This window comes from Papaver somniferum, chromosome 6, assembly GCF_003573695.1.
Source record: "Papaver somniferum cultivar HN1 chromosome 6, ASM357369v1, whole genome shotgun sequence".
Classification (NCBI taxonomy): Eukaryota; Viridiplantae; Streptophyta; class Magnoliopsida; order Ranunculales; family Papaveraceae; genus Papaver; species Papaver somniferum.
This window is the reverse complement of record NC_039363.1, coordinates 121,958,319-121,984,992: the sequence shown is the minus strand read 5'-3', so window position 1 is coordinate 121,984,992 and position 26,674 is coordinate 121,958,319. Positions and strand designations below refer to the sequence as shown.

Below are 26,674 nucleotides of genomic sequence, written 5' to 3'. Positions count from 1 at the left end.
TTATCATCTTTTCCGCAATTCAGTGGTCAACTTGGTACTCGAAATACGAACAGGTTCTATCATTATTTGATCCAAGCAACCAAAGGTAAATGAGACTTTTCCCAGTGTAACCATCCAGTGTGTGTATCTTGCCTGAAAGCAACCACACTTGATCCGGTTAATCTCAAAGGTACATAGGTCAGTTAAACTAAAGGTAGAGGTAGACAATTAGGCAGTCCCCAGTGGAAGCGGTACAAGAGATTGGACAGCCACAATGAAATTTTGGAGGATATTTGCGTAATCACTCATCATTTGAAGAATTTTAAACCAAAATGGACTACACTACACATTAGTTTTTGCTTAATTTTCCCAAAATAACCAAGGCCCAACGAAATAGGACAAGCTCTGAAGCTCTGGTGAAATTGGTTTTCCCAATGGCCTAACTGTAACAACAACGAGGAAACAATCTCCATATAGGGAAACAATTTTGCAACAGATGATGATTTATATAAGTATATCACTGAGATCAGCAAAATATGCGCTCCAACCCCTATAATGTTTTATCCTGCTGCTTAGGTCGAGTCAGTAACTTGACTAGTTTAATTTGGCAATTACTAATTCCGATCGAACTTCGAAATTCTGAACCCCCTATGCTTCGGAGAGTAAATTATTAGTTGGTGCAAAAAATCTGATGAACATAAGCACATGGATAAGCTAACAAATCCCGAATTATACGGAAGATTTATCTCCACATTTTGCATTCACCATCATGCAACACTACTACTACGCAAGATCAAACACGCATGGCCCATAAGCAAGGGTTCTGCTATTACTGTATAAAATCAGTACGGGACCACAGGTAATATTTAGTTGTCTGATGTACGGGGGTCGACGGATCACCATCTGCGAATCACCGTTAAGTAAAAGGGACGCACGTATCATGATCATCTTTTAGAAACAGATTTTTGTCTGATGAAACAAAGTATCAGCATGAGGTACGGTTAGTACAGTACGTAGGTATCGTAACTTATCAACAATCTGGTGCATGTGCATGGTTTTGTTGCAGATAACAAAACAAGAACCAGGGAGCCAGGTCTCTAGATGCATGCATGTAAAATTGGGCATATACGTACATAAATGAGTTGGACCTCGATGAAATTGTAAATCCGTTGAAGAATAACCATGTAGATAAGATGACATGTTGATATCTATCAACGAAGATTCTTGTATCGCAGAGCTTCCTATCGTGCCTGATTATGTATATTAGCCTCCAAAAATATTGGTAGTGGACATGCTAGTGGTAGCTTAGACAAGGTAACAACACACCCAGTGATATTTACCAGTTGCCCATACTACCGCCCCATACCCCATTCATTTAATCTATCTCTTTTGTTATTCTCTCAGTCACTCTCTCTTTACTCTAAGCTAGCTAACAGGATCATGTTGTCTCCATCGGTTGATCTTAATATCTTCAATTGTCTGTCTCCAGTGATTTATTCGCAAAGACTTTCAGTCCCCCCCGACATATTCTGTTTTGTTAAAGTTCGGGGTTGAGTTCAATATATGATCAAGGTTCTCTGCATCGAACTACCTAGCTATAGCTAGCTAGCTATAGATTATAGAGAGATTCATTAAACATGTACATTTTTTGATGGAAGAATATAAATTCTTGGATTCTCTTTGGATGATATATGAACTAGCTGTATATTGATTATGATCAACAGAGAGTCAAGGACTGAGGGGACATAGCATATGATGATGAGGAAGTCCTTGATTGGACCGGCAAGTCTGATATATGCTTAGCATTGTGTTTGAGACCTAAGACTGTAGATCATTAGAATATATTACAAGGCTAATACCAATAGTACATGGTTAATTGATATACTTGTCGCTCGTTAGGGAAAAAATCAAGGTTGAAATCATGAAAGACAAGTTAAGCACTAGCTGGCTAGCACTGATTCATATGCGTAGGAGAAAAAAGAATATAGGTGGTTTGATGGTGTGTCTACTTCATGGGAGCCATGACTACTGATTAAGATAGTAAAATTTGGAGTTTATATAGAGAGAAGAAGAGATTCCTTCCAGTGATGCATATTTTAGCGTTAGTATGGTTGTTGATTTCTTGCATGTGAACGGGAAAATCACACAGTTGAATTTAACATTGCATACAAATATAAAGGTGGCAACTGCCTTGCTAAATGGTATTTTGAGAACAGAAATTAGATGCAAACCCATTAAACATGTTTAGGATAATTTATTTGAACATTAGACTACAAATGTTAATATCCGATTAGGTCGACCATACCAGCACTAGTACACGATGAGGAATGGTTGAAGGAGTCAAGGACCATATTGAGAACTACACGTGTAATGAGAAAATTTGACTAGTCATCGTATCTAGCTACCTCCTATATAGGGGTTGGAGACAAGGTGGACAGCTAGCCGCTCGTCCAAATATAAATGTCCTTTTTTCCCCCTTGCACCTACATTACTACATGGATATATGACTATATCTTTCTTTGTCTTGATACAGATCTCAATACAACGATTGCCAAATTTTGAAATTGTTGTCGAATATTTATCATCGTTTTTTTTATATTTTATCCACAATGTAGACATAGTTGGTAATTAATGCCTATAGGTAATTAGGTTTTGCAAGATAAGGATGAAATACGAATGCAACAATTATATATAGTCTTCTCGTGCATCTATTTGAATATTGCATACACGGTTTCACTTCTATTATTGTGATATCCTTTGAATTGACAAGTCATGTAGACCATAGGAACAAGACCACCTAACTTGATAGGAAAAAAATATTATGCAATTTTTGGAGTGCTTAAAAAAGTATCAAGCATTTATAAAATAGTCATTCATGATTCATAACAAGTTTCTTTGGATTTTAATTATGTTAAGGTTGTCCACACATTTCGTTTTGCACAACTGAAAGGGCTAAATAAAAAACGGTTGCCCACAAAAAACTGTGAAATGCACGTTTGTATGCAAAACTAGTAAAAATCCATACAACTCAGTTGGCTTGTTCGAGCCACCACCCGTGAGGTGTGACACTGGGAAGTGGGAAGACAGGACTGATTCTAAAAATAAAAATACTACAAAAAACCCAAACAGAGGGGATAGCTCAGTTGGGAGAGCGTCAGACTGAAGATCTGAAGGTTGCGTGTTCGATCCATGCTTACCGCACTTTTTTTTTGTTTGTTTAGTTCACTTTTTTTGTTTGTTTAATTTTTCTTTTTTTTTGTTTGTTTAGTTCACTTTTTTTGTTTGTTTAATTTTTCTTCTTCTTCTTTTTGGCTAGTTGGAAACTCTAGGGACTGATCACTATTTCTGAACACCTCTAAAGATGGGATCACATCTAATTATCTAACGAGCATTTAGTGTGAATTCCAATATTTTTACATCCTATATCATTCTTATATACAAAGTACAAAAATATTTCTGTAGCGATAGTGAAGTTGTTGACCTTTGCTCGGGTCGTGATCATGGCATCCCAATTTAAATTAAAAAAAATGCAAAGCTAATTTGGCTTGACGTTATCAGCTTTTGGCCTAACCTATGATGGATTTTCTCACCAGAAGCCAATGATTAATCAAGCTAAATTTTATTTTAGATTTCGTAGAACAGGGCCCAAGCATATAGGACTAAAACTAAAACATCAAAAAATAGTTAGTACACATTGCACCTACTAAAATGGGTCAGCTCTATTCTTTTCTCCCTTCATGTTTCTATTCTTTAATTTTAAGAGAAAGTGTGTTGCCTCACCGCCAAACGCATTCAAAATAAAATTAGACCAGAGTACGTTGCATGTTTAATTTATTGATGGAAATGATTGATTTAGTTCTAAGGATGTATTGCTTTTGTGAAATGATGCATAACACAAGGGTGAGTATTGTTGAAAGATATGACGTATATTTTTTTGATATTATTCTTGCTTCCATAGCATGTATATTCTATTTTAATTAGTTTGTATTTTTTTTTATCACGTTAACAGCTTTGTATAAGAATTTGTTGTAATCTACTCTTTTAATATAATGAATTAAAATCTTTTACCAGAATATGTATGCCATGACTAACTTTGTCGTGGTATCAAAACCAGACAAGATCTAAAATCCATCTCCGATGCATCAATAGTCTCAAAATCAATCCCTTTTCGGTTTTCGTGTTGAGGTATCATCAGTCTCTTTCATGTTTTCTTTTACATATTTGTTTATCCTTTTGTTTGATATCAGTAATCCTAGAGTCAGAAATCCCGTTGAGTGTGGTATCCATTTACTCTCTAGTTTTGTTTATCATGTCGAGAGAAGAATCTTCACCTATCACTGTTAAGTTAGATGGAACCAATTATAATCATTGGTCTTTCCTCATGAGAAGTTTTCTCAAAGGCAAGAGCATATGGAAATACAATGATGGTAGAAAAAAATGTCCAAAAACAGTCAATACTAGCGGCAAAGATAAAGATGACGGAAAAGATGTTACTGAAGAATAGGAGATAAACAACCACAAGATCCTTACATGGATAGGCAACACAGTTATCACATCTATAAGCATGCAACTTACCAGTTTTGAAGAAGACAAAGAAGCTTGAGATTTTCTTACAAAGAGGTATACACAAGTCAACTTTGCTCAAAGGTACAAGATAGAAATATCCGGTTGTTGAAACAACAACCAGACCAATATATCAATTCATGATTTTCACTCTGAGATGTCAATCATATGGAACCAACTAGCTCTCATAGAACCTAAGTGGACAACTAATGCACAAATATGGGAGAAGTTTAGAGAAGAATCCAGATTAATTCAACTCTTTATGTATTTAAGAGAAGAATTTGAATCAATAAGTGCGTCTATTCTCCTTCGATTTCCACTCCCAACCGTAGAATCTTCTCTCTCTGAACTCATTGCTGAAGAGATTCGTAAAAGAATCAAACCTGATGTACCAGCTATTTTTGCAGTACCTTTTAACTTCAGTGCTCATTCTAACTCACAAAGAAAATTTTCTACTTATCGTGATTTGTCACAGGTACGGTGTCATAATTGTAAGAAATTTGGACATCTTGCCAAAAACTGCACAATGTCATTATGTACACCAACATCAAACTTCTCTCAAGTCTCAACAAATACCACCAGGCATACCTCAATGCAGATATTGTAAAGCCTTTAGACATATAGTTGGAAATTGCACCTTACCATCCTCTATGAACATAAGAGAAAAAAAGAATATTCAATGGTGCACCAACACACTACTCATCATCCCCTATCACTGCAGCTCCGGTAATGTCAGTACCTGGTTCAGAACAAGCTCATGAACAAATGAATTCTGCATCAAATGCTTTAGCAATAAAAAACAATATACGTGATATCCAAGAAATGATTAAATATGCTATTTCGATTCGTAACAATCCAACAGTAGCTACTGCATTTTCAGTTCCTATAGGTATCTTTTCAACTGAATGGCTCCTTGATTCAGGGGCTTCAAATCATATGACATATAATTCAACCTTATTTGAGAATAAACATCCAATTATGACACCCAAGCTTCATACAACAGATGGATCAAAACTATATGTTGTCAGGTTAAAGTTTTGAATAAGATATATGTCCCTGATGTGCTACTTGTTCCTCATATCAAGGAATCTCATATATATTGGTCATCTTTATAATCAAGGTTTTAACATTTGTTTCACTTCATCTGGTTGTTTTATATAGGATCCCAAGACAGAGAAGCTTGTTGGGATAGGTCGTAGAGTTGGTTGACTATGTTAGAGCATTGCTCGATCGAACTCGCATGCGTTGCTATATCAAGCATGTTTGTCAATGTTAGTGATAAAAATTATAAGTCTTGATTTTTAGTCTACTATAGCTAAGTCTCGGACTAGAAGAGAAAGTGTAGTTGAGCTCAAGAACTCCATGGCGATCATCATACAAGACGAAGAACTCCTCAAAGAACTGGTGGAACTTCATCGACTAAAAGGTATATGGAGACTTGAACTTATATATTACTCATAAATTCTATCTACTCTATCTCCTATATTGAGACAAAAGTCGTTTTACTATATAGACTTTGATTATACACATTTGCTATTTCGAGCCGAGTTTATCTCGCTTATCTATTTCTCGAAACATTTGTTGGTAAGCTTTCTATTTGGCCAAGTTCATCTTTACCTAGTGACGAAAGTCATATTATGTTTCAATTACTTGAAAATGGCTTCGACGAAAAATAGTTTGTGAACAACAACTATATAACGTCTTCTAAGAATGTTTCAATGATTGAAATGAGAGTTTAGATTATCTAACCATTGTTGGATATAAACATTATGTGGTAACACATATATGTATAAGTCCTTATTCCTTGAACCAAAGTATGCGTAATTTGTTGATCAGGAAAACCGGAACAAAGTCCACGAACTGTCGGAGGTTCTCGTCCCGAGAAAATCTGTTGGAGTTTGTTACCATTTACAATATTATTTTCGGGTATTTAAGTCCGCGTACTTAGGTTGGTTATTTTCTAAAAACGATTATTCGTGAACTTATACTTATATAAACTAAGGAATGCAGGTTTGCAAAACGTGGCTATAAAGTTGATGAATCTATTCGAGTGAATCAAATCATTTTTGGTTCGATTGTATCTTGTATACTTCTATAAGATCTAAGAAATTGAACAACTCTCTAACTAGTTCATTTGAGTCATTTGAACTAGTTATGGTAAAGAAGAATATGGTTGATATGAAAGTGCTCATATGGCTAACCATTTGGTTAACTACTGTTGAACCAACGAATGTACATGTTTGGGTACGGTTACACAAACCTAAAATCGTGCATTTCATTTGTGTGTAACAAGCTAAGTTTTCGATCTAACGGTTGAAAGATATTAACTTGAATCTAATCAGGTTTTCATCTAACGTTGAATATTGAATGCTTTGTTACTACGCTAACATGATTGCAAACCCTGATTTGAAAGACTATATAAAGGAGAACTCTAGCAACTGGGAAACCTAATCCCCACACGTCCTGTGTGATACTAGTTTTATAAGCTAGAGTCGATTCTCCTTTAACCGTAGGTTTCTTCTCGAGACCCTGTAGGTTAACGACTTGAAGAATTCATTGGGATTGTGAAGCCAGACTGACACTACTTTCTCTTAGTTGTGTGATCTGATCTTGCTGTTTCTATCGTATTGAGTACAATCGTAACGATTGGCTTGAGATTGATATCTCCGACAGGAAAGATATAAAAGTAATTACAAATATCTTCGTCTCATCGTTTGTGATTCCACAATATCTTCTTTCACCGCGTCGATTAAGATTATTGTGAGGTGATTGATAATACTGAGCTGTTCTTCGAGAATATAAGTCTGGTTTATCAATTGGTTACTATTCACCTTGATTTATCAAAAGACGGAACAAAACTCGTAGGTATTTCTGTGGGAGACAGATTTATCTATTATCGTAGACTTTTCTGTGTGATACAGATTTGTTTATTAAAGTCTTCGACTTTGGGTCGTAGCAACACTTAGTTGTGGGTGAGATCAGCTATGGGAATCAAGTGCGTAGTATCCTGCTGGGATCAGAGACGTAAGGAGTGCAACTGTACCTTGGATCAGTGTGAGACTGATTGGGGTTCAACTACAGTCCATACCGAAGTTAGTTTGTAGTAGGCTAGTGTTTATAGCGACTTAATACAGTGTGTGTTCAATGTGGACTAGGTTCCGGGGGTTTTCTGCATTTGCTGTTTCCTCGTTAACAAAACTTTTGGTGTTTGTGTTATTGCATTATTTTTTGTTATATAATTGAAATATCACAGTTGTGCGTTGAATCAATCAATTGGGAAATCCAACCTTTGGTTGTTGATTGAAATTGATTGATACTTGAACATTGGTCTTTGGTACAGTTCAAGTGATTTCTCTTGTATTCAATTAGACTCACAGATTTTTATTTGCTTGAGTAAGTATTGAATCGAGAAAGCGAGATATAACTCTTTGATATACATTTATTAAGATTGAGTCTGACTGTCTAGTTGATTCTCTTAAAAGTATATTGGAGTTAGTCCATACATATTGCTAATAGAAATATTGGGTGTGGTTGTTAGACCCTTGATTTTTCAATTGGTATCAGAGCAGGCAAACACATTAAAGACCTTATAAGTACTGTGTTTGTAGCGATCTGATATGGACATAAGTGTTATCTCAATAAATGCACCACCAGATCTAGGGATTCCAAAAGTTGCTTCCATGTCTGGTTTAATTAAATCCATTGAAGAAATTCTGTTTAAACCTCCACTAGGTTTAAAATCCCTTGAAATTCTTTCAGGAATTGAAAAGAAACTTGAAAGCCTATCTTCTGATGTTGATTTATATCTCCAGAATGAACAAGAATCTCTTGACGGGATAAATAAAGTTATGATGAATAATATTTATGTTGAGATTGATATTGATTTACTAATCAGTGAGAACAATGCTCCTCCTCTAAGTAATCCAATTAGTTGTAACAAACTAAACGAATTACAAGAGGAGTTTAAATCTCAGTCTTCTGAGTGTATCACCTCAAAGAATGAATCAATTCATTGCTCAACTCCTGATGCTTCATATCAAGATAATAGTATTGTCTTCTCTTATGAAGAAGCTAGGAAGTCTCTTTTTATCAAAAGAGTTTCCCTTCGTAGTACTAAAAACTATCTGTGGAAACAGTTTTTTATAAGTTGGAAATCGAGAAATCAGAAACACAAATCTTTTTGGGTTCTCTTGAAGTTCTTTGATAGACTTATAAAACAGTTCCTTGGGTATTTCTTAACACGACAAGATGTAAGAGTTGCTGGAAAAAAACTCTCTCTTGGTGCCATGGTGAGCAAGATATTGTTCACCTCAACACAACTTGATTGTTTTGAAAGTGCATCCTCACCAAGAAATGCCATGTTATGTATGAGGGAAGCACAAAAACTGGGCACACATATTAAGTTTGGTATGATTTTGAATGTTTGGTAACACTGTAGTCAATCAGATTCTTATAAAAAGGTATGTATCTAAACTTGAGCAAGTTTTATGATGATCTATGTACCTTGTGTATCTTTCATGCCTACCTAACTTGATCTGTGTTTAAGGTTCTTAAATGTTTAGGTTTGAAAATAATAGTTCGGGATGTTTGGACTATACTCATACCAGGTATGCATAACATCATTTAAATTCAAAATCCATGGGTTTAAGCACGCATACCCGTTTGCATACTACTAAGGATACGGAAATTCATTGCAAACCCGTATGCATACTTGACGTCGATATTCGGTAAAAACAAATTGGTCGTAACTTCCTCGTCCGAACTCGGAATGACCTCATTATTTTTGCATTCTCTTCTTCTTTGCATTATCTTCAAGATGGAGATGATAAATCTTGAATTTGGATGAGTTAAGATTGGTATTTGTCGTGTCTTTTTTTTTGAGTGTTTTGATCCATTTCGTCGCACTTGTTCCACTTCTCTTGGACTTGGGCACTTGGATTATTGGAGCACTACTCTTATAAGCTAATTTTTAGCTTTTACAAGAATGTTGTTGGTGAATCACAAAGAAGGAAGTTCAAGAATGGGAAATAGTATGCATTGCTATAGGATTCTTGAATGTTCACAATCATCCTTTGTGAACTATGGTGCATGGTCGTTAATGAATTTTTATGTTCTTCTTTGTTAAGAAAATCTTTTATACGCCTTTGTTAGCTTTTCTTTGTGTAAATCCGGGCGAAAAAGATTGATTATACCCTCTAAGGAAAAATCTTCTTATATGTGCATTACGAGTTTTTCTTGATGCCCAGGAAACTTCTTATGAGAATTATTCTTGTTTTGAGAAGGATTACTAGAGTTTGGAATAGCCATTATTATGATTACACATGGCTATGTCCAACATTTTCATCTTCATGTTTTTAGGTTTATTTGATTAAATTCTAAAAAGTTGTTTGGAAGATGATTTTTGCAGTATTAATCTTTATGGTTTTATATATTGCAAACTTGTTATCAGATATGTGTATTTGCTTCCACGAACTATGATTGTCTCATACTTTGTCAAACGTTAAGTCTTTCGTATGTCGATATGCATGTATTGATAAAAGAATGAATGAGATTTTGATATTACAAAAGTTTGAAGCCTATTATGTCATTATTGATGGAAGATAGGATGAACTTTTGTTTACGAGGATTATGTCTATTGTATGTCATTGTGCAAATAGTGATGGAAAATAGAATGAATCCTTGTCCATTCCGTTGTATTGATCTTCCCTGATCCATATTTTATGTATATACTGTGCGGCTCCGTAAATTTTCTTATGTCGACCATTTCCGATTAGATTAATCATGGGTTTTCTTTTGGTTAATTTAATTGAGTATTATTTGGATTCAAATTCATATTCATATGTGATTTGTTATGTCCAAAGAAATCCTTATTTTCTTATGAAATTCAAGTCACTTTTGTTGTTCTTTCGGGAATGACATTTTATGGGGGAGAGTTCTTAATTGAACTTGTGCTTAATTGCCAGATCTTTGTGGGGAGTGCGGCTGTAGAATATTATAGGGGTTATCTTGTATCTTTATAAACTCCTTGATGAAAGCATTTAGCTTCAACTTTATGATTGCATCTAAATAAGTTGATATGTTTTTGCTTTTGGTCATGAAATGTCTCTACGGAAATTTTCATTAGGATCCCGTTTTCGTACCTTTGCCAATTTTATTGACAAAAAGGGGGAGAATTAATGCGTAATTCATACTACAAATACATATGGTTTTCGGATCATTATGTAAGGAGGAGTGATTTCCATGTGAGGTGGAGTATTGACTAAGGGGGAGTGATACATATCACCATAGTATTGTTGTCGAAGTTGTGATACAATTGAACTTTGATGCTGTATAATAATACTATGACATTGTGTAACAATGATTGAGAATTCTTTTTTTTCTCATTGTTATAGCTACGGATTTTCAACAACGATGATTCTAAACTTACAACCTTTGGAATCATTGGAGTACTTGGAAGTGACGAAGATTCCGAATAATGTTGAAGATTAGGCATGTGGAATAGGAGCTACAAAAGTTTATTTGTCTATTTTTGTATTCCATATGTATTGATAGTTTTGTCACTAAAATTGACAAAGGGGGAGATTGTTAGAGCACTGCTCGGTCGAACTCGCATGCGTTGCTATCTCAAGCATGTTTGTCAATGTTAGTTATGAAAACTATAAGTATTGATTTCTAGTCTACTATAGATAAGTCTCGGACTAGGATAGAAAGTATGGTTGAGCTCAAGAACTCCATGTCGATCATTATATAAGACGAATAACTACTCAAGGAACTGGTGGAACTTCATCGACTAAAAGGTATGTGGAGACTTGAACTTATCTATCACTCAAAAAGTCTATCTACTCTATCTCATATCTTGAGACAAAAGTCATTTTACTATATAGACTTTGATTATACACATTTGCTATTTCGAGCCGAGTTTATATCACTTATCTATTTCTCGAAACATGTGTTGGTAAGCTTTCGCTTTGTCCAAGTTCATCTTTACCTAGTGACGAAAGTCATATTATGTTTCAATTACTTGAAAATGGCTTTGACGAAAAATAGTTTGTGAACAACAACTATATAACGTCCTCTAAGAATGTTTCAATGATTGAAATGAGAGTTTAGATTATATAACCATTGTTGGATATAAGCATTGTGTGGTAACACATATATGTATAAGTCCTTATTCCTTGAACCAAAGTATGCGTACTTTGTTGATCTGGAAAACCGGAACGGAGTCCGCGAACCCAGTCCGCGAACTGTCGGAGGTTCTCGTCCCGAGAAAATCTACTAGAGTTTGTAAAGCATTTACAAACTTATCCCGGGTACTTAAGTCCGCGTACTTATGTTGGTTATTTTCTAAAAACGATTATTCGTGAACTTATACTTGTATAAACTAAGGAATGTAAGTTTGCAAACCGTGACAATAAAGTTCATGAATCGATTCGAGTGAATCAAATCTTTTTTGCTTCGATTCTGTTTTGTATACTTTTATAAGATTTAAGAAATTGAATAACTCTCTAACTAGTTCATTTGAGTCATTTGAACTAGTTATGGTAAAGAAGAATATGGTTGACATGAAAGTGTTCATATGGCTAACCATTTAGTTAACAACTGTTGAACCAACGAATGTACATGTTTGGGTACGGTTACACAAACCTAAAATTGTGCATTTCATTTGTGTGTAACAAGCTAAGTTTTCGATCTAACGGTTGAAATATATTAGCTTAAATCTAATCAGGTTTTCATCTAACGGTGAATATTGAATTCTTTGTTACTAAGCTAACATTGATTCCAAACCCTGATTTGAAAGACTATATAAAGGAGAACTCTAGCAACTGGGAAACCTAATCCCCACACCTCCTGTGTGATACTAGTTTTATAAGCTAGAGTCGGTGCTCCTTTAACCTTAGGTTTCTTCTCGAGACCCTGTAGGTTAACGAATTGAAGACTTCATTGGGATTGTGAAGCCAGACCGATACTACTTTCTCGTAGTTGCGTGATCTGATCTTGCTGTTTCTATCGTATTGAGTACAATCGTAATAATTGGATTGAGATTGATATCTTCGATTGGCAAGATATAAAAGTAATCACAAACATCTTCGTCTCATCGTTTGTGATTCCACAATATCTTCTTTTGTCGCGTCAATTAAGATTATTGTGAGGTGATTGATAATACTGAGTTGTTCTTCGGAAATATAAGTCTGGTTTATCAATTGGTTCCTATTCACCTTGATTTATCAAAAGACGGAACAAAACTCGTAGGTATTTCTGTGGGAGACAGATTTATCTATTACCGTAGACTTTTCTGTATGATACATATTTGTTTATTAAAGTGTTCGACTTTGGGTCGTAGCAACTCTTAGTTGTGGGTGAGATCAGTTAAGGAAATCAAGTGCATAGTATCCTGCTGGGATCAGAGACGTAAGGAGCGCAACTGTACCTTGGATCAGTGTGAGATTGATTAGGGTTCAACTATAGTTCAGGCCGAGTTATTTTGTAGTAGGCTAGTGTCTGTAGCGACTTAATACAGTGTGTGTTCAATCTGGACTAGGTCCCGGGGTTTTTCTGCATTTGCGGTTTCCTCGTTAACAAAACTTCTGGTGTCTGTGTTATTTCTTTTCCGCATTATATTTTGTTATATAATTGAAATATCACAGTTGTGAGTTGAATCAATCAATTGGGAAATCCAACCTTTGGTTGTTGATTGAAATTGATTGACACTTGAACATTGGTCTTTGGTACCGTTCAAATGATTTCTCTTGTATTCAATTAGACTGGCAGATTTCTATTTGCTTGAGTAAGTATTGAATAGAGAAAGTGAGATATAACTCTTTGATATACTTTTATTAAGATTGAGTCTGACTGTCTAGTTGATTCTCTTAAAAGTATATTGGAGTTAGTCCATACAGATTGCTAATCGAATTATTGTGTGTGGTTGTTAGACCCCTGCTTTTTCAGACTGTATCTCCTTGAGTCTCTTATTATCCCTCATCAACTCAAGAGTCCAATTGTTTCTGATGCATCTACTTCACCATCTATAATCTATTCATTTATCTCTTGGCATTCTAAGTTAGGTCATGTTTACTTTTCACGTCTTGCTTACATGACTAATAAAGGTCTGTTAGAGAATGTTCCTCTAGACAAAGACACATTGCATTGCTTATAGTATCGGTAAACATAAGGCTCTTCCCTTTAGTAAAAGTACTACGTTTTCTACTGCACCTTTTGATCTCATCCACTCTGATATTTGGGGAAAATCCCCCATTGCTACTAAGGGTGGGTCATTATATTATATTATACTCATTGATGATTATACTCGTTACACATGGATCTACCTATTCAGTTCAAGATCATACTTTCATAGAATATATATTGAATTCTTTAAAATGATCAAAACCCAATTATGGAAAGTCATTAGCGTCTTTAGAGAAGATCAAGGAGGTGAATATATATTCAACCCTTTTAAAGAACTTCTCAAATCAGAAGGTACTATTTTTCAGCTATCATGCACAGAAACACCAAAGAAAATGGTGTTGCTGAACGCAAACACTGTCACATCATTCAAACTGCTAGAATTCAAATCCACTCCTATTTTGTTCCCTCTAATTTTTGGGGTGAATCTATCGTCACTGTTGTTTATACAATTAATCGTGTTCTAACCATTGTTATAGGAGGTACATCACTATTGAAAAACGGTATGGTTTGAAACCAAATTACTCAGAATTGCATGTTTTCAGGTCAACGTGTTTTGTTCTTCTTCAAGAAAGAAAACATAGTAAATTCAGCAAAAAGAATTCCATGTGTGTGTTTCTAGGTTATGGCATAGAACATAAAGGGTATAGATGTTATATATGATCCTGAGAGTCGCGGATTACGAATCTCTTGTCATGTTTTATTTTGGGTTTAAAATTCCATTCTGGCTCTCCCTAGTAATAAATCATCTGCCTTAGAAAGTTTTACATATCTTGGTTCACTTGATGATAAATCTATATCCAATTCCTCATTTTCAGTTGATTCTACCACTGATACTCCTCTCACCACTCCTGTTGAAACTGATACAAATCACTCTATGGTTTATTCCGATAATGCAACTCCAAGTGGGAATCCCGAGACAGAAGTTAGAACATTGCCTGCTCGTAATGGATTACCACCAGCTAAGTTGTTTGATTATCATTGTTCTTTAACAACTATTTTGTCTATTCATGAACCAAAGAATTACAGGGAAGCTTCGGTAATTCCATAATGGCAAGAATCGATGTGGAAGATGAGTTAACTACAGACAAGAAGGCTGGTACTTGGGATATGGTAGATTTACCTCTAGGAAAACCTGTTGTGGAAAGTAAATGGGTTTTCAAGGTCAAAACAAAGTCAGATGGTACTCTAGATCGACGCAAGTCTTGTGTTATTGCTCAAGGTTACACTCAAGAGTATGGAATATATTACGAAGAAACATTTGCTCATGTTGCTCGTATGACTACAGTACACACTCTTATGGTTGTTTCTTCGGCTCGTAAGTGGGATCTTCATCAGATGGATGTTAGGAATGTGTGTCTCCATGGAGAACTTCATAAAGAAGTATATATGCGGCCACCTTCAGGTTTAGATCACTTGCCTAATCAGGTTTGTAAGATTCGTAAATTTACAAGCACCACGTGCTTGGTTTGAAAAGTTCTCCACAAACATTATTCAGTACGGTTTCATTCAAAGTCCATATGACTCGGCAATGTTTTTCAGGAAAACAAAGAAGGGAATGATACTTCTTCTCTTATATGTTGATGATATGGTAATAACTGGTAATGACACTGAAGGTATTATTTCTATGAAATCTCACTTATCTTGGTCACTTAAGATACTTTCTTGACATAGAAGTTGATTGATCATCGGACGGATACTTCATATCTCAAGTTAAGTATGCATCTGAAATTCTTCTTCGTGCTGGATTAACTGATAGCAAGGTTACAGAAACACCTCTTGAGATGAATGTAAAACCCAATCCTACTGATGGAACAGTTCTATCCAATCCAACTATGTTTCGCCAGCTTGTTGGTAGTCTTAATTATCTGACTAGTACAAGATTAGATATTAGCTATGCAGTTCATATTGTCAGCCAATTCATTTCTGCTTCTCTTACTTCACATTTTGTTACAGTTCTTCGAATTATATGATATATCAAGGGTACTTTATATCAAGGATTACACTTTTCTTCTATATCAGATTTTCGTCTTCGTGCAAACACAGACTCATATTGGGCAGGGGATGTTACAGATAGATGTTCTACCACCGGATACTGTGTGTTTCTAGGAAATTCTCCAATTTCATGGCGAAGTAAGAAATAGTCAGTAGTTTCTCGTTCAAGTGCTGAGGATGAGTATAGGGCTATGACACATACTACTTCTGAGATAGTTTGGTTACGATGGCTTCTTGGTGACATGGGAATTCACTTAACAAAGTCGACTATATTGTGATAACATAGCTGCTATCCACATTGCTCATAATGATGTATTTCATGAATGTATAAAACATATAGAAATAGACTTCCACTTTGTACGTCATCACTTCAAGGAAAAGACTATTACGTTGCCATATGTTCGATCATAGTTTCAACTTGCAGACCTCTTCACCAAGTCCCTACCTTCTCCTAGACTACATTTTCTGATAAGCAACCTCAAGATGTGCTCTGCACCATCTTGAGGTTGAGGGAGGGTGTTGAAAGATATGGCGTATATAGTTTCCATAGCATGTATATTCTATTTTAATTAGTTTGTATTTTTTCCTTATCTTGTTTCCTTTTATTACGCTGACAGCTCTGTATAAGAACTTGTTGTAATATACTCTTTCAATGCAATGAATTAAAACCTTTTACCAAAATATACATGCCATTACTAGCTTTGTCAAGTATAAGAAGCCACTTGGCTCCTCAAATTTAATGTTCTTACATTGAAAAAGATTTTAACAATGTGTCATACGCTAAAGTAGTCTCGCAGAGGCGGTAAGTGCCTAAACTATCCCGTGCGACACCAGGCACAGCCCATCCTAAGTTGTAACAGATGGAATCCATTGATGCCAAGATTGGAAAGATCTTACGTACTACACCGTTCTATGGAAGATAATAACAATAAAAAAGAAAAGAAAAGCTTTTATAACTCAAAACTATAATTGATTTCCAAACAACCTGCAGCAACAGTCGGCATCGCACCACCTCTCCAAGAACATGTTTTCTCACTACATTTTTTTCGATTTCGTTTCCTTATCAACAACAAAGTTTATGCCATGATCAAACATGTTACAGATGTTTTACTATGTACCAAACAAGTGAAACAGTAAACTTAATAGTGGCACTGAAAACTTGAAAGATATAATTTTTAGTTAGAATGATTGAAGAAACTGAACATGACAAATATTGATGACACTGAAAACTTGAAAAACATTTGTTTATTATCAAACAAACTAGCCAGAATCATTTGCGGTCCGAATTGTGCGAACGAGTGCGAAAGAATACAATAACAACCTTGATCTAGCTTGGCCACACATTTAGACAAGTAGGGCAGCAATCTGTCCTCCTCATTGTTTCTGTTACAGGAAAACATCACAGCTCATAGAACTTATTAAACTAAGTGGTTAATATGACTCCCCATTAATTTTTAGGTTGATTAATGTGACAAGTTAGCGAACAATTAGGCATATCCACGTTTATTATTAGTCAAATTAGCGCACCTTTTGTATACGTATACACATACAATATTCGGTTTGTCTCCTAGTATCTAACTAATCTCTGAATACTTTGTATGGGTTTGTTACTTTGTCTTACTTTGTTTTCTTCATATATAAGTAGCTGTTTGCGATGCATAGATCTCAAAACATTATCAACAGTAACCACAACATAATAGAATTCAGTGCGAAACAATATCGAAAAAACACAACATTGGAAAAATGGCTACTGTTTCATCTTCTTTACTGCTACCCAAAGCCCGAAAATGTGTGAGATCCATAAGTTTACCTGCAAGATTCCATCCTTCAACTTATAGAATAGAAGAAGAGCTTAACAATCTAAAGAGTTGGGAGATTGATGCAACAAGTTCTCGACATCTAAACGCAGAGTCAATTGAAAGTGGATTATCTGGCCTTAAAAATTTATACGAATGTGTCGAAGATGTTCTTCAGTTACCTTTTACTCAGAAACACGCTCGAAAGCACACTTGTGACCAGGATGATAAATTGGTTGATGAAGTATTAGATGGGTCAGTGAAATTGTTAGATGTTTGCGATACGTCGAGGAATATATTGATTCAAATGAAAGAGAACTCCCGTGAACTTCAATATGGTCTTCGACGGAGAGGTGGAGATCAGTCGACCGCGGAAAGCAGTGTTGACGCTTATGTTTCTTCTAAAAAGAAGTTGAAGAAAGATATGGTGAAGTGTATTGGAGTATTGAAGAGAATGGAATCGAAGTTTACTTCTTATATTCCACTTTCCTTGGATCACCAAAATAACCATTTAGTAGTCGTGGTTCGAGTATTAAGAGAAGTAAGCAGTATTACAATCTTAATCTTCAAGTCCCTGTTATCGTTCTTGACGCCGTCTTCGGTGAATCCTATAAGTAAATGGGCATTAGTTTCGAAATTACTTCAACAAAAGGGAACGTTAATGGTTAGCAGCAATAAAGAAGAACAAGATGACATGATTGATAATGAAGTTGAGAGTGTTGATGTTGCACTCCACAATCTATCTGTCAGGAAAAACAATATTAGTACTAAAAACCTGGAAGTGTTGCAGAAAAGATTAAATGTTTTGGAAGGAAAAATGGAAAGTCTTGAGAATGGGCTTGAGTGTATGTTCAAGTGCTTAATCAAGACTAGAGTTTCACTTCTGAATAATCTGTCTGCTTCTCACTCTAGGGATCTCAATATCAGATGAAGCAGCTTTTTTCATCGTTGGCAATATCGCGTCTCCGAATTTTAATAGGATGATTTGCTAAAGAAATTTTACTTTGAATTTTAAGTTTTGAATGTTTGTACAAGTATATGGTCAAGATATTGTATAGAAACAGAGTATAATACAAATTCGGCTTTCACTTTAATGATCTTGTTTATTTTGTTTGAATCCCTTCCAAAGTCCTGATTAAGTATGTGTTGTGCCAGAATCGCTACTAAATGAGTGAATTCCATTGTAAAGATCTCTTATTTACAAATTTAAGCTAAGGCTTCTGCTATCCTTGGACCCAAAACAGAGTTACACGATGTTTGTTTACTCCTGACTCATCTGAGTCGTCTGGATCTGAGTGAAATCAGTTGACTCATCTGGATCTGAGTGAAATCAGTTGACTCATCTGGATCTGACTCAATATGTTTGTTTTGAGTCAGATCTGACTCAAAAAACGTGAGTCAGTGGCTTGATCCCGTGAGTCAGGAGTATTTTGTTACCTGACTCAAATGGGTCCGAGTCAGGGGTTATGTCTGAGTCATAGGTCGAGTCAGATCTGATTCAAAATGCAAAACAAACGGTCTGACTGCTGACTCGGCCCGAGTCAGAGGTTGACTCAGATCCAGACGCCGAGTCAGCTGCAAACAAACAAGATGTAGTTTGGCAAAATCAGCCAACTAATTCATGTACTTTATTTTTATTATGACCTATCTGAATTTAACATGTCTAGCTTAATTCTGCCGAACCATCCGACCTCGGTTTTCAGGGGTGCACAAATTTCCACTCTGAAATAGAAAATTATAGGAATACAGGTTAAATGATTTTTTTCGAGTGAAAAGTCAGGTTTGTGAACCAAAATTTAAGCACTTTCATCTTTGTTGACACTAAATTGCTAGGAAGGCTTTATAACACTGTATGAAGCATCAAAACCGTAATATACCCAAAACCAGCTAAATTTCTGGTGCCTTCCAAAGCACCTGAGTACGCGAAAAATTCACCCAAAGTTGGATTTATTGGTTTCAAAATCTTGAATCTTGATCAAGGGGACGTAAGAGTTAAGACTTCATTTCATGGAGTCAAATTATTACGGTCAACTAAAATCAAACAAGTTTGACCAGATTTTTCATTAAATCCAAAAGGCAAAATAAAACAATTGAAAAGGGAATTACAGGTAGTATCGGATCTGAATGGGAATGTATGAAAACATGCGTGCTCGACTAAAATAGTGCATGGGATCGGACTCCCCGGATTACTGTAGACAATTCGAGCCACTGGGCCGGCAGCCGGCTACATTATTTCATTGTCGGATGCAGAGATCCAGGAAACACCACCAGGCACCATTATTCATATTGGTGGTGGTGGTAGTAGTAGTGCTGGTGTTGTTGTGTGTTGGGTTGGGGTCAAGATAGAAGAAGACAGACAAGGTAAAGACATGACAGACTTGCATTAATCTGTCTTAAACTTAATTAATTATTAACTTTTTTTTAATTAATTTGCTAATCCCTTCCTGAGCTCTTTGGAGTTTTTGAATTCGAAATTCCTATATCACGTTTTCCTTTGCTGATCTTTGATTCAGATCTCTGAGAGGGTTGCTTTTGTGTGTTTCCTTGTGGATTTTGTGGGGATTGTTTAGCTCTAGGTTCACTGGACTGAGAGGGTTAAAAGAAGGCCAAGATTTTATGCCGATATGCTTTTTAGCGCCAGCTAATGCAAATCTTAGATTTCACTTTTACTGATGCACCAACTCAGTGATGTGTACCTGTAAGGCCTCAACTTTTTGCAGTGTATACAGTCATATATTCTTGTTTCCTTGAACAAAAAGTTAAACATTGTTTTTCTAGCTTTACATACTTACAAAGTCCGCTAGTTTTTTTTGACAACAGAGAATGAGCATCTCAGTCGTTTGTTGGCTGGGAGTGGATTTGTTGCAAGGGTACTTAGGATACCAGAAACAACCGAAGTGCTTATGCCTAGAAAATTAATGCTTTTTATTTCTACAAGTCACTTTCAAATTTTGCTTTTACTTTGACTTTTTTTTTTTGCCTTTAAAAGTCGAAATATCTTTTTATTGTGTATCCAAACTGGCCAAGAAAGACTTCTGATGAACCTTCATTTTAACGTGCCTTCCTTAACCAAGGAGACAACCTTTTCCAATTTCACATATCTATCTGGAGGTTCCTAAACTTCCATTTTGGGTACCCGTGGACACCCATTTGATCGATGATCGAATGTGTGATGTGATGTGATGTGATGTGATATTAAACTCCACACTATGTTTGGCGGTTCCAGAACTTACTTAACTATTACTCTTGATCATGTAAGCATGTGAGAAGTTTGTCTTGAATCAGAAAGAAGAAACATGAAAACTATTTCACAAACTTGGTTTTATTAGTAAGCTTATCAAGTCATGGTCATCGATATAAATAGAGGACTTCCTGCACCCTCCAATTTGAATTCTAGCACTTTTGTGTCCTAGTTGCGGATAAAGTCGTCCTCTAAAGTCTAGGTTTCTTCTAGTGAAACGGTATTAGTTTGAAATCACTAAGGGATTCGTGAAGCCCGATCAGACTATCTTTTACATGATAGATCTTTGTTATCTGGATCTTTTTATTATTGTTTGTTGTAGTTCTTGAACTAGATCGGGAACAAGATAAATAGAAATCACAAATTACTTTTCGTCTCAGACTTTGTGATTCCACAAGATAGATACCTAAATCAATTCTAGTTTTATTTATTTAGATTGTTCTCGTGAGGTAGTACCGATTAATCATCTTTATAACTTTAGAAGAGAGTAAGTTTTCCTAATTGTTGAGTTTTCTTGATATCTTTTTTTATTTGAATATTCCTCATGAGCATATACATTTTCATTACCTTGGTTGAATATCTTTCTGAAAGGAAATCAAATGGGCTATCTGTTAGATTCTGAAATTAAAAAGTCTTTACTTAGATTAAAGAAACTCATAGGGCCGTCATGTAAAGGAAGTCAACTAGGGGAATCATGTTGCATTAGGTCTTGCGAGATCCAAGAGACGTAAAGAAGCACAACTTCAGATAACTTTCTCTTAAGGTCGATTCAGTCCCAACTACATTTGAGTCCGAGGTCTGATAGTACAACTGGTGTCTGTAGCGGCTTAATACAATGTAGTGTTCAAGTTATGGACTATAAAAAAGAGAGGGTATCAAGTACACCACCAAAATTTTCTTGTTGATTACAGTTTGAACCTGTGTAGTACTTTTAACAATCAAAAGATGCGAAAAAGTAAAAAGCACACACACACACACAAGAATTTTGTTAACGAGGAAAAAACAATGGCATAAAAACCCCGGGACCTCGTCCATATTTGAACACCAAACATTATTAAGCTGCGACAGACACTTACCTACTATCAGACTTCGGACTGGAACGTAGTTGAGACCGAATCCACCCTCCCAACGATTCGGTTATAGTCACGCTCCTTATGTCTCTTGAACCTCGCAAGACTCTATGCAATTGATTCCCTTAGCTGACGTCCTTTATGAGAACGCGAGGGTACCAAAATACACCACCAACTTTTTCTTAGGCAACCTGTATGGACTAAACTCAAATATAATTCCGAGATTTCAACTTAATGAATCCCAATCAGGAAAGATATGAAGAGCTTATATCTATTTATGTATTAAGACGCTACAGACACTAGCCTACTATCAGAACTTCGGACTGAAATGAAGTTGAGACCGAATTAAACTGTCATAGAAATTCAGTTACAGTCGCGCTCATAACCCCTCTTGAATCCCAGAAGGATTCCGCTCCATTGATTCCCTTAGCTGACGTCCTTTCCATCCTAAGAGTTGCTTCAACTTAATTGAAGACTTTAAACCAATCTGCCACCCATAGATAAGCCTATATGTGACTTCCGTTCTGATCGAAGATCAAGGTGAGATGGGAAACATAAAGTCTAGGAAACCTCAAAATCCGGTGTTATGACTCCCAAAGAACATCCTAGATTATTATTCACATCAAAAGTAAGCTTTTGCAGTCACAAAGTCTGAGATGAAGAAACTTCGTGATTTCAATCTATCTTGTTTGTTGGAACAAGACTCAACAATCAAAACAAGATCATGATACACGAACTATCAAGATAATGATACTTGCACCTGGCTTCACGAATTCCTAGGTGAAGTCTTTTTAGTCGCTAAACCCTATAAGGGTTTTAAAGAAAGGATGACTCTAGTTTACAACTAGGACACACAAGAATAGTGTCAGGGATTTAAAAATCCATGTTGTTTGAGGTTCTCCTTTTATAGACTTTCGGGATCAAGGTTGCTTTAGATTTAATCTAAGCTAGATTTGGAATGAAGCAATCAATAATCACCATTAGATGAAAAACTTGACTTGAGTTTAACATAAAAAAATATACACTCTGTTTAGGATGAACCGTAATTGATGCTTGGTTCATAAAAGTTAGCCGAAACTAGCCAAGTTAACAATAAGCTTAACCATTTTCATATAACACTTTAAGACTTTTTTTGAGTCACAGATGTGATCAATCATATCTATATGTGCTCAGAGTTATTCAAATGCTGATTATCTCATAGAAATAATTTTGATGCATCTGAAATTATTCGATAGGGTAAGTACGTGTACCGGGTACTGTACTACACTTGTTCATGAATATTCTTGTCATAATACGTTTATCGGGGGTATGTATACCCTTAAGACAAAAACAAGTTCGGGAACTCACAAATCTTTTATGGTATGCATAACTTTTCGATTTTGAAACCAACAGATCTTTTCCGGTTTGTATACTAGGTATGTGCACCTTCCTGGTTCACGATTTTAGAGACTTTTTATGGTATGGATACCGGGTATATGTACCAAAAATTCTATGCCGAACTATATCTACGCCACTACGTGTACATGGTACATGTACCGCGTCTCTGGACTTATAGCAGTTCTCCCAGTATGTGAATTGGTATGTATACTGTCTTGTATCCAAATTTACAGTAGTTTTATATCTCTTTAATAATCAATATGAAACATTCCCCCCGAATAATATCAATGACACATATCACTGTTCCAGGCTATTTTCAAAAGATTCAATCTTGAATCACAATTTAGGTCATGAGAAATAAATTGTTCTTAACCAAATTGATCAAGTATGAAGAAATTTCTTAATCTTAGCATATTTCGAGAACGATATTCAAGATAAAATTGACACGAAATTTATATTATGCATGGGTGTGTAATTAAGTCATTCGACAATGTCTCATAGATATAAAGGTGAAAACTTGAGAAAAATGCGGTTCAGTCTTCACTTACCTTTATTGAAGAAGTTCTCCAGAGCTCCTATTGATCTTCGCCTTCAAACGGTAGAACGCAGTGATATCCAAATCTCAACTACACACTTCTATCTTAATCCGAGACTTGACAAAATGTAGACTAGAAATCAAGATATAGTTTTGACAACTAAATTTGAAAACAAGCTTGAGATAGAAACACTTGTGAGTTCGACCGAGCAATGCTCTAACAATCTACCCCTTTATCAATTTTAGTGACAAAACTATCAAAACATATGGATTAAAAAATAAAGCTTTAAAACTCCAGAATCCATCATGCTTGATTTCCTTGGTTCTCCAACTTTTGAATTCTTTGTTACTTCAAGTTGCAATAGTTCTGAACATGTTCAACTCAGCATCGTTGTTGTTGAAAGCGATAACAACTTTGATATGCATATCGTCGTTATACAAAAACATAGTATTATTTTCTTCTCCAAAGTTTAATTGTATCATAACTTCGAAGTAATATTACGATGATATGTTTCTCCCCTTAGTCAATACTTAGATATTTTACATAATAGGAAACCTATAGATGTTGATTCACTCCCACGTACATAATGATCCGTAAACCATATGTATGTAGTGCGAAATTACTAATTAATTCTCCCCCTTTTTGTCAATAAAAATTGGCAAGGTACGAAAACTATGGGATCGTAATGAATTCGAACAAAAGATAGTTGAAGATTTAAGGGAAACACATATCAACATTTAATTTAAATGATATCACAAAGTATAAAATACTTAGCGTCTCATCTAGGAGATTTAAGATACAAGCAACCCACTCTCCCCCAGAAAGATATAGCAATTAAGCACAAATTCATTTAAGAACTTTCCCTCATTTGATGTCATCCCAAGAGAACAACATGAGTGACCTTACTTTAATAAAAAAGAACGATTTTGTCGGATATTTACAAATCACATGGATTTGTATTCTAAACATCGACATAAATTAATCTCAATGCCAGTTACGAACAAAAAGACAATTTAATCGATATGACTCAACATAAGAAAATCTTACGGAGTTTGATAGTGCAGTAATTACACAAAAGTGTGACCACGAGTAGATCAATACTCCGAAAAAATCTCACAAAGCTTGTTCTATTTTTAGTTCGGAAAACTTAATAGATTTCACTTTTTAGCATATATGAGATATCAGTTCAATTCACAAAAAGTAAAAGGACACATATATCTCATAAGACTTTGCAATATATTAAACCAATAATGATTAAATACTGCAAGTTCATCTTCCAAAAACTTTAGAATTTTAATGAATAAATCTAAAAACATGCAAGATGAAAATCGTTGGAAATAACTTGTGTACTAACAATATATGCTATTCCAAACCCTAGTTATCCTTATTGAATACAAGAATAAATTCTCATAAGAAGTTTCCTAGTATTTTAAATCCTTGAAAAATTCTTTATCATCTCCGAACTCCTTATCAACAACAGGCATAGGACATATGCTGATTGGAGCGGTTTACTCTCGGTTTCTTCATAATCTTCCTTTTCCTTTTAAGTAATGAATCAAAAGGATATGACATCTCTTGTTCCTTTCTAGTCGAATGAACATCAACAACCATTGGAGCATAGATTTTACGAGATGACGTTGTGCTTGGAGTCTTCATAATTCGTAGGAATATAATGGATTTGAGAAAACACAAATATATTTCTCAACAAGCAAACTTCTTGTGAAAGAGATATTATTATTATTAAAGAAGATATTTACCATGCAGGGTTATGGAACGGTAATATTTTACGAACTAGAAAAATACATAAAACCTAAGAAGAATGAAATGTCATTTTTATCCTTCCTAAAATTTCTACATATATCAAATTTTTCAATACCATTAATTGAGACATAGAATAAGATGAATATGTTTGTTGATTGATCAAAACCTTATTTGATTTATGCCATTCTTGACTATATCGAAATATCGATATCCACAGACTGTATACAGTAGTAATGTCAGAAATGACTCTCGTGAAGTTTCTTCTTGAGGATACAGTATTTGATTTAACCCTTAATCTTCGACATTTTCCAAACGACTGGCCCTCTATTGCAGTTTGTTGACATACCTTAGTTTTTGTTTGTACTTGAAACATTGTGTGAGTCCGTGACCCACAATGGTACAATAAGGACATGTCGATTTGGAGATCGATTCAGGAATGACATTAGTAGCTAATCACAGAGTACCTAAAATATTAACAGAGTTTTCATTAGTATACGAAAAATCCATTACATCCTCCAATGATTTTAATGAAGAATCATCAATCAAATTATCAAGATTGATATTAGTATTTCTGCATTCATCAAAATTGATAGTTTCTCCCAAGAGTTCCACACTTGATCCATCATCCTCTTCGGAATAATAATGATCATATATTTCATCAAGCGTTACAGCAAAACTCTTGTTTTCATTGTATTTCTTTCGATTTAGTAACTCATTCCCAAAGTGACCGAACCCTTTACACTTGAAGCATTGAGGCATATCCTCATCGTCAGAATTGCTAGAGTCTTTTTTGTTCACAGGAACACGATTATGTGGCTTTGCTGACATATGAGGTTTTTCTCTAGTGAACTGTTTATTCCTCTTCCTAAGAAGTTCTCTAACTTTCTTGTGATTAATGAAACCGAGTTATCAAGATCTTTATCTGAAAATTCAGGATCAACAAGATTGTTCACAGAGTTGTCAACACTTTCACTTTTGAGAGTTTTAGTATTTTTTAGTGACTTGAGCGCAATATCTTTTCCTGCTTTGGATTGCAGTTCATGATCAAAGATCTTTAACTGTCTAACTAAGATATTTCTGGAAAGAGTTGCAAGGTTATTTCCTTCCGTGATGACATGTTTCTTAGACTCGTATCTTGTGTTAGGGGAATAGTCTTCCCTAACGCATAAGATGCAT

At 35.3% G+C, this 26,674-nt stretch overlaps 1 protein-coding gene and 1 non-coding gene across 2 annotated transcripts; both read left to right on the top strand.

Moving 5' to 3' along the window:
* The first annotated feature begins 3,107 nt into the window (after positions 1–3,107).
* On the top strand, positions 3,108–3,180 carry TRNAF-GAA. The gene has a single exon. It is a non-coding gene; the product is annotated as a tRNA-Phe (tRNA).
* A 14,110-nt stretch (positions 3,181–17,290) lies between these two features.
* LOC113286119 lies at positions 17,291–18,607 on the top strand. The gene has a single exon (XM_026534826.1). It carries the CDS (start codon positions 17,461–17,463, stop codon positions 18,442–18,444), a length of 984 nt encoding a protein of 327 aa, XP_026390611.1. The 5' UTR covers positions 17,291–17,460; the 3' UTR covers positions 18,445–18,607.
* The last annotated feature ends 8,067 nt before the right edge of the window (positions 18,608–26,674 follow it).

Bases quoted from the DNA above. Each gene is read 5' to 3' on its own strand.
- LOC113286119 (XM_026534826.1), top strand. From the start codon at position 17,461: ATGGCTACTGTTTCATCTTCTTTACTGCTACCCAAAGCCCGAAAATGT.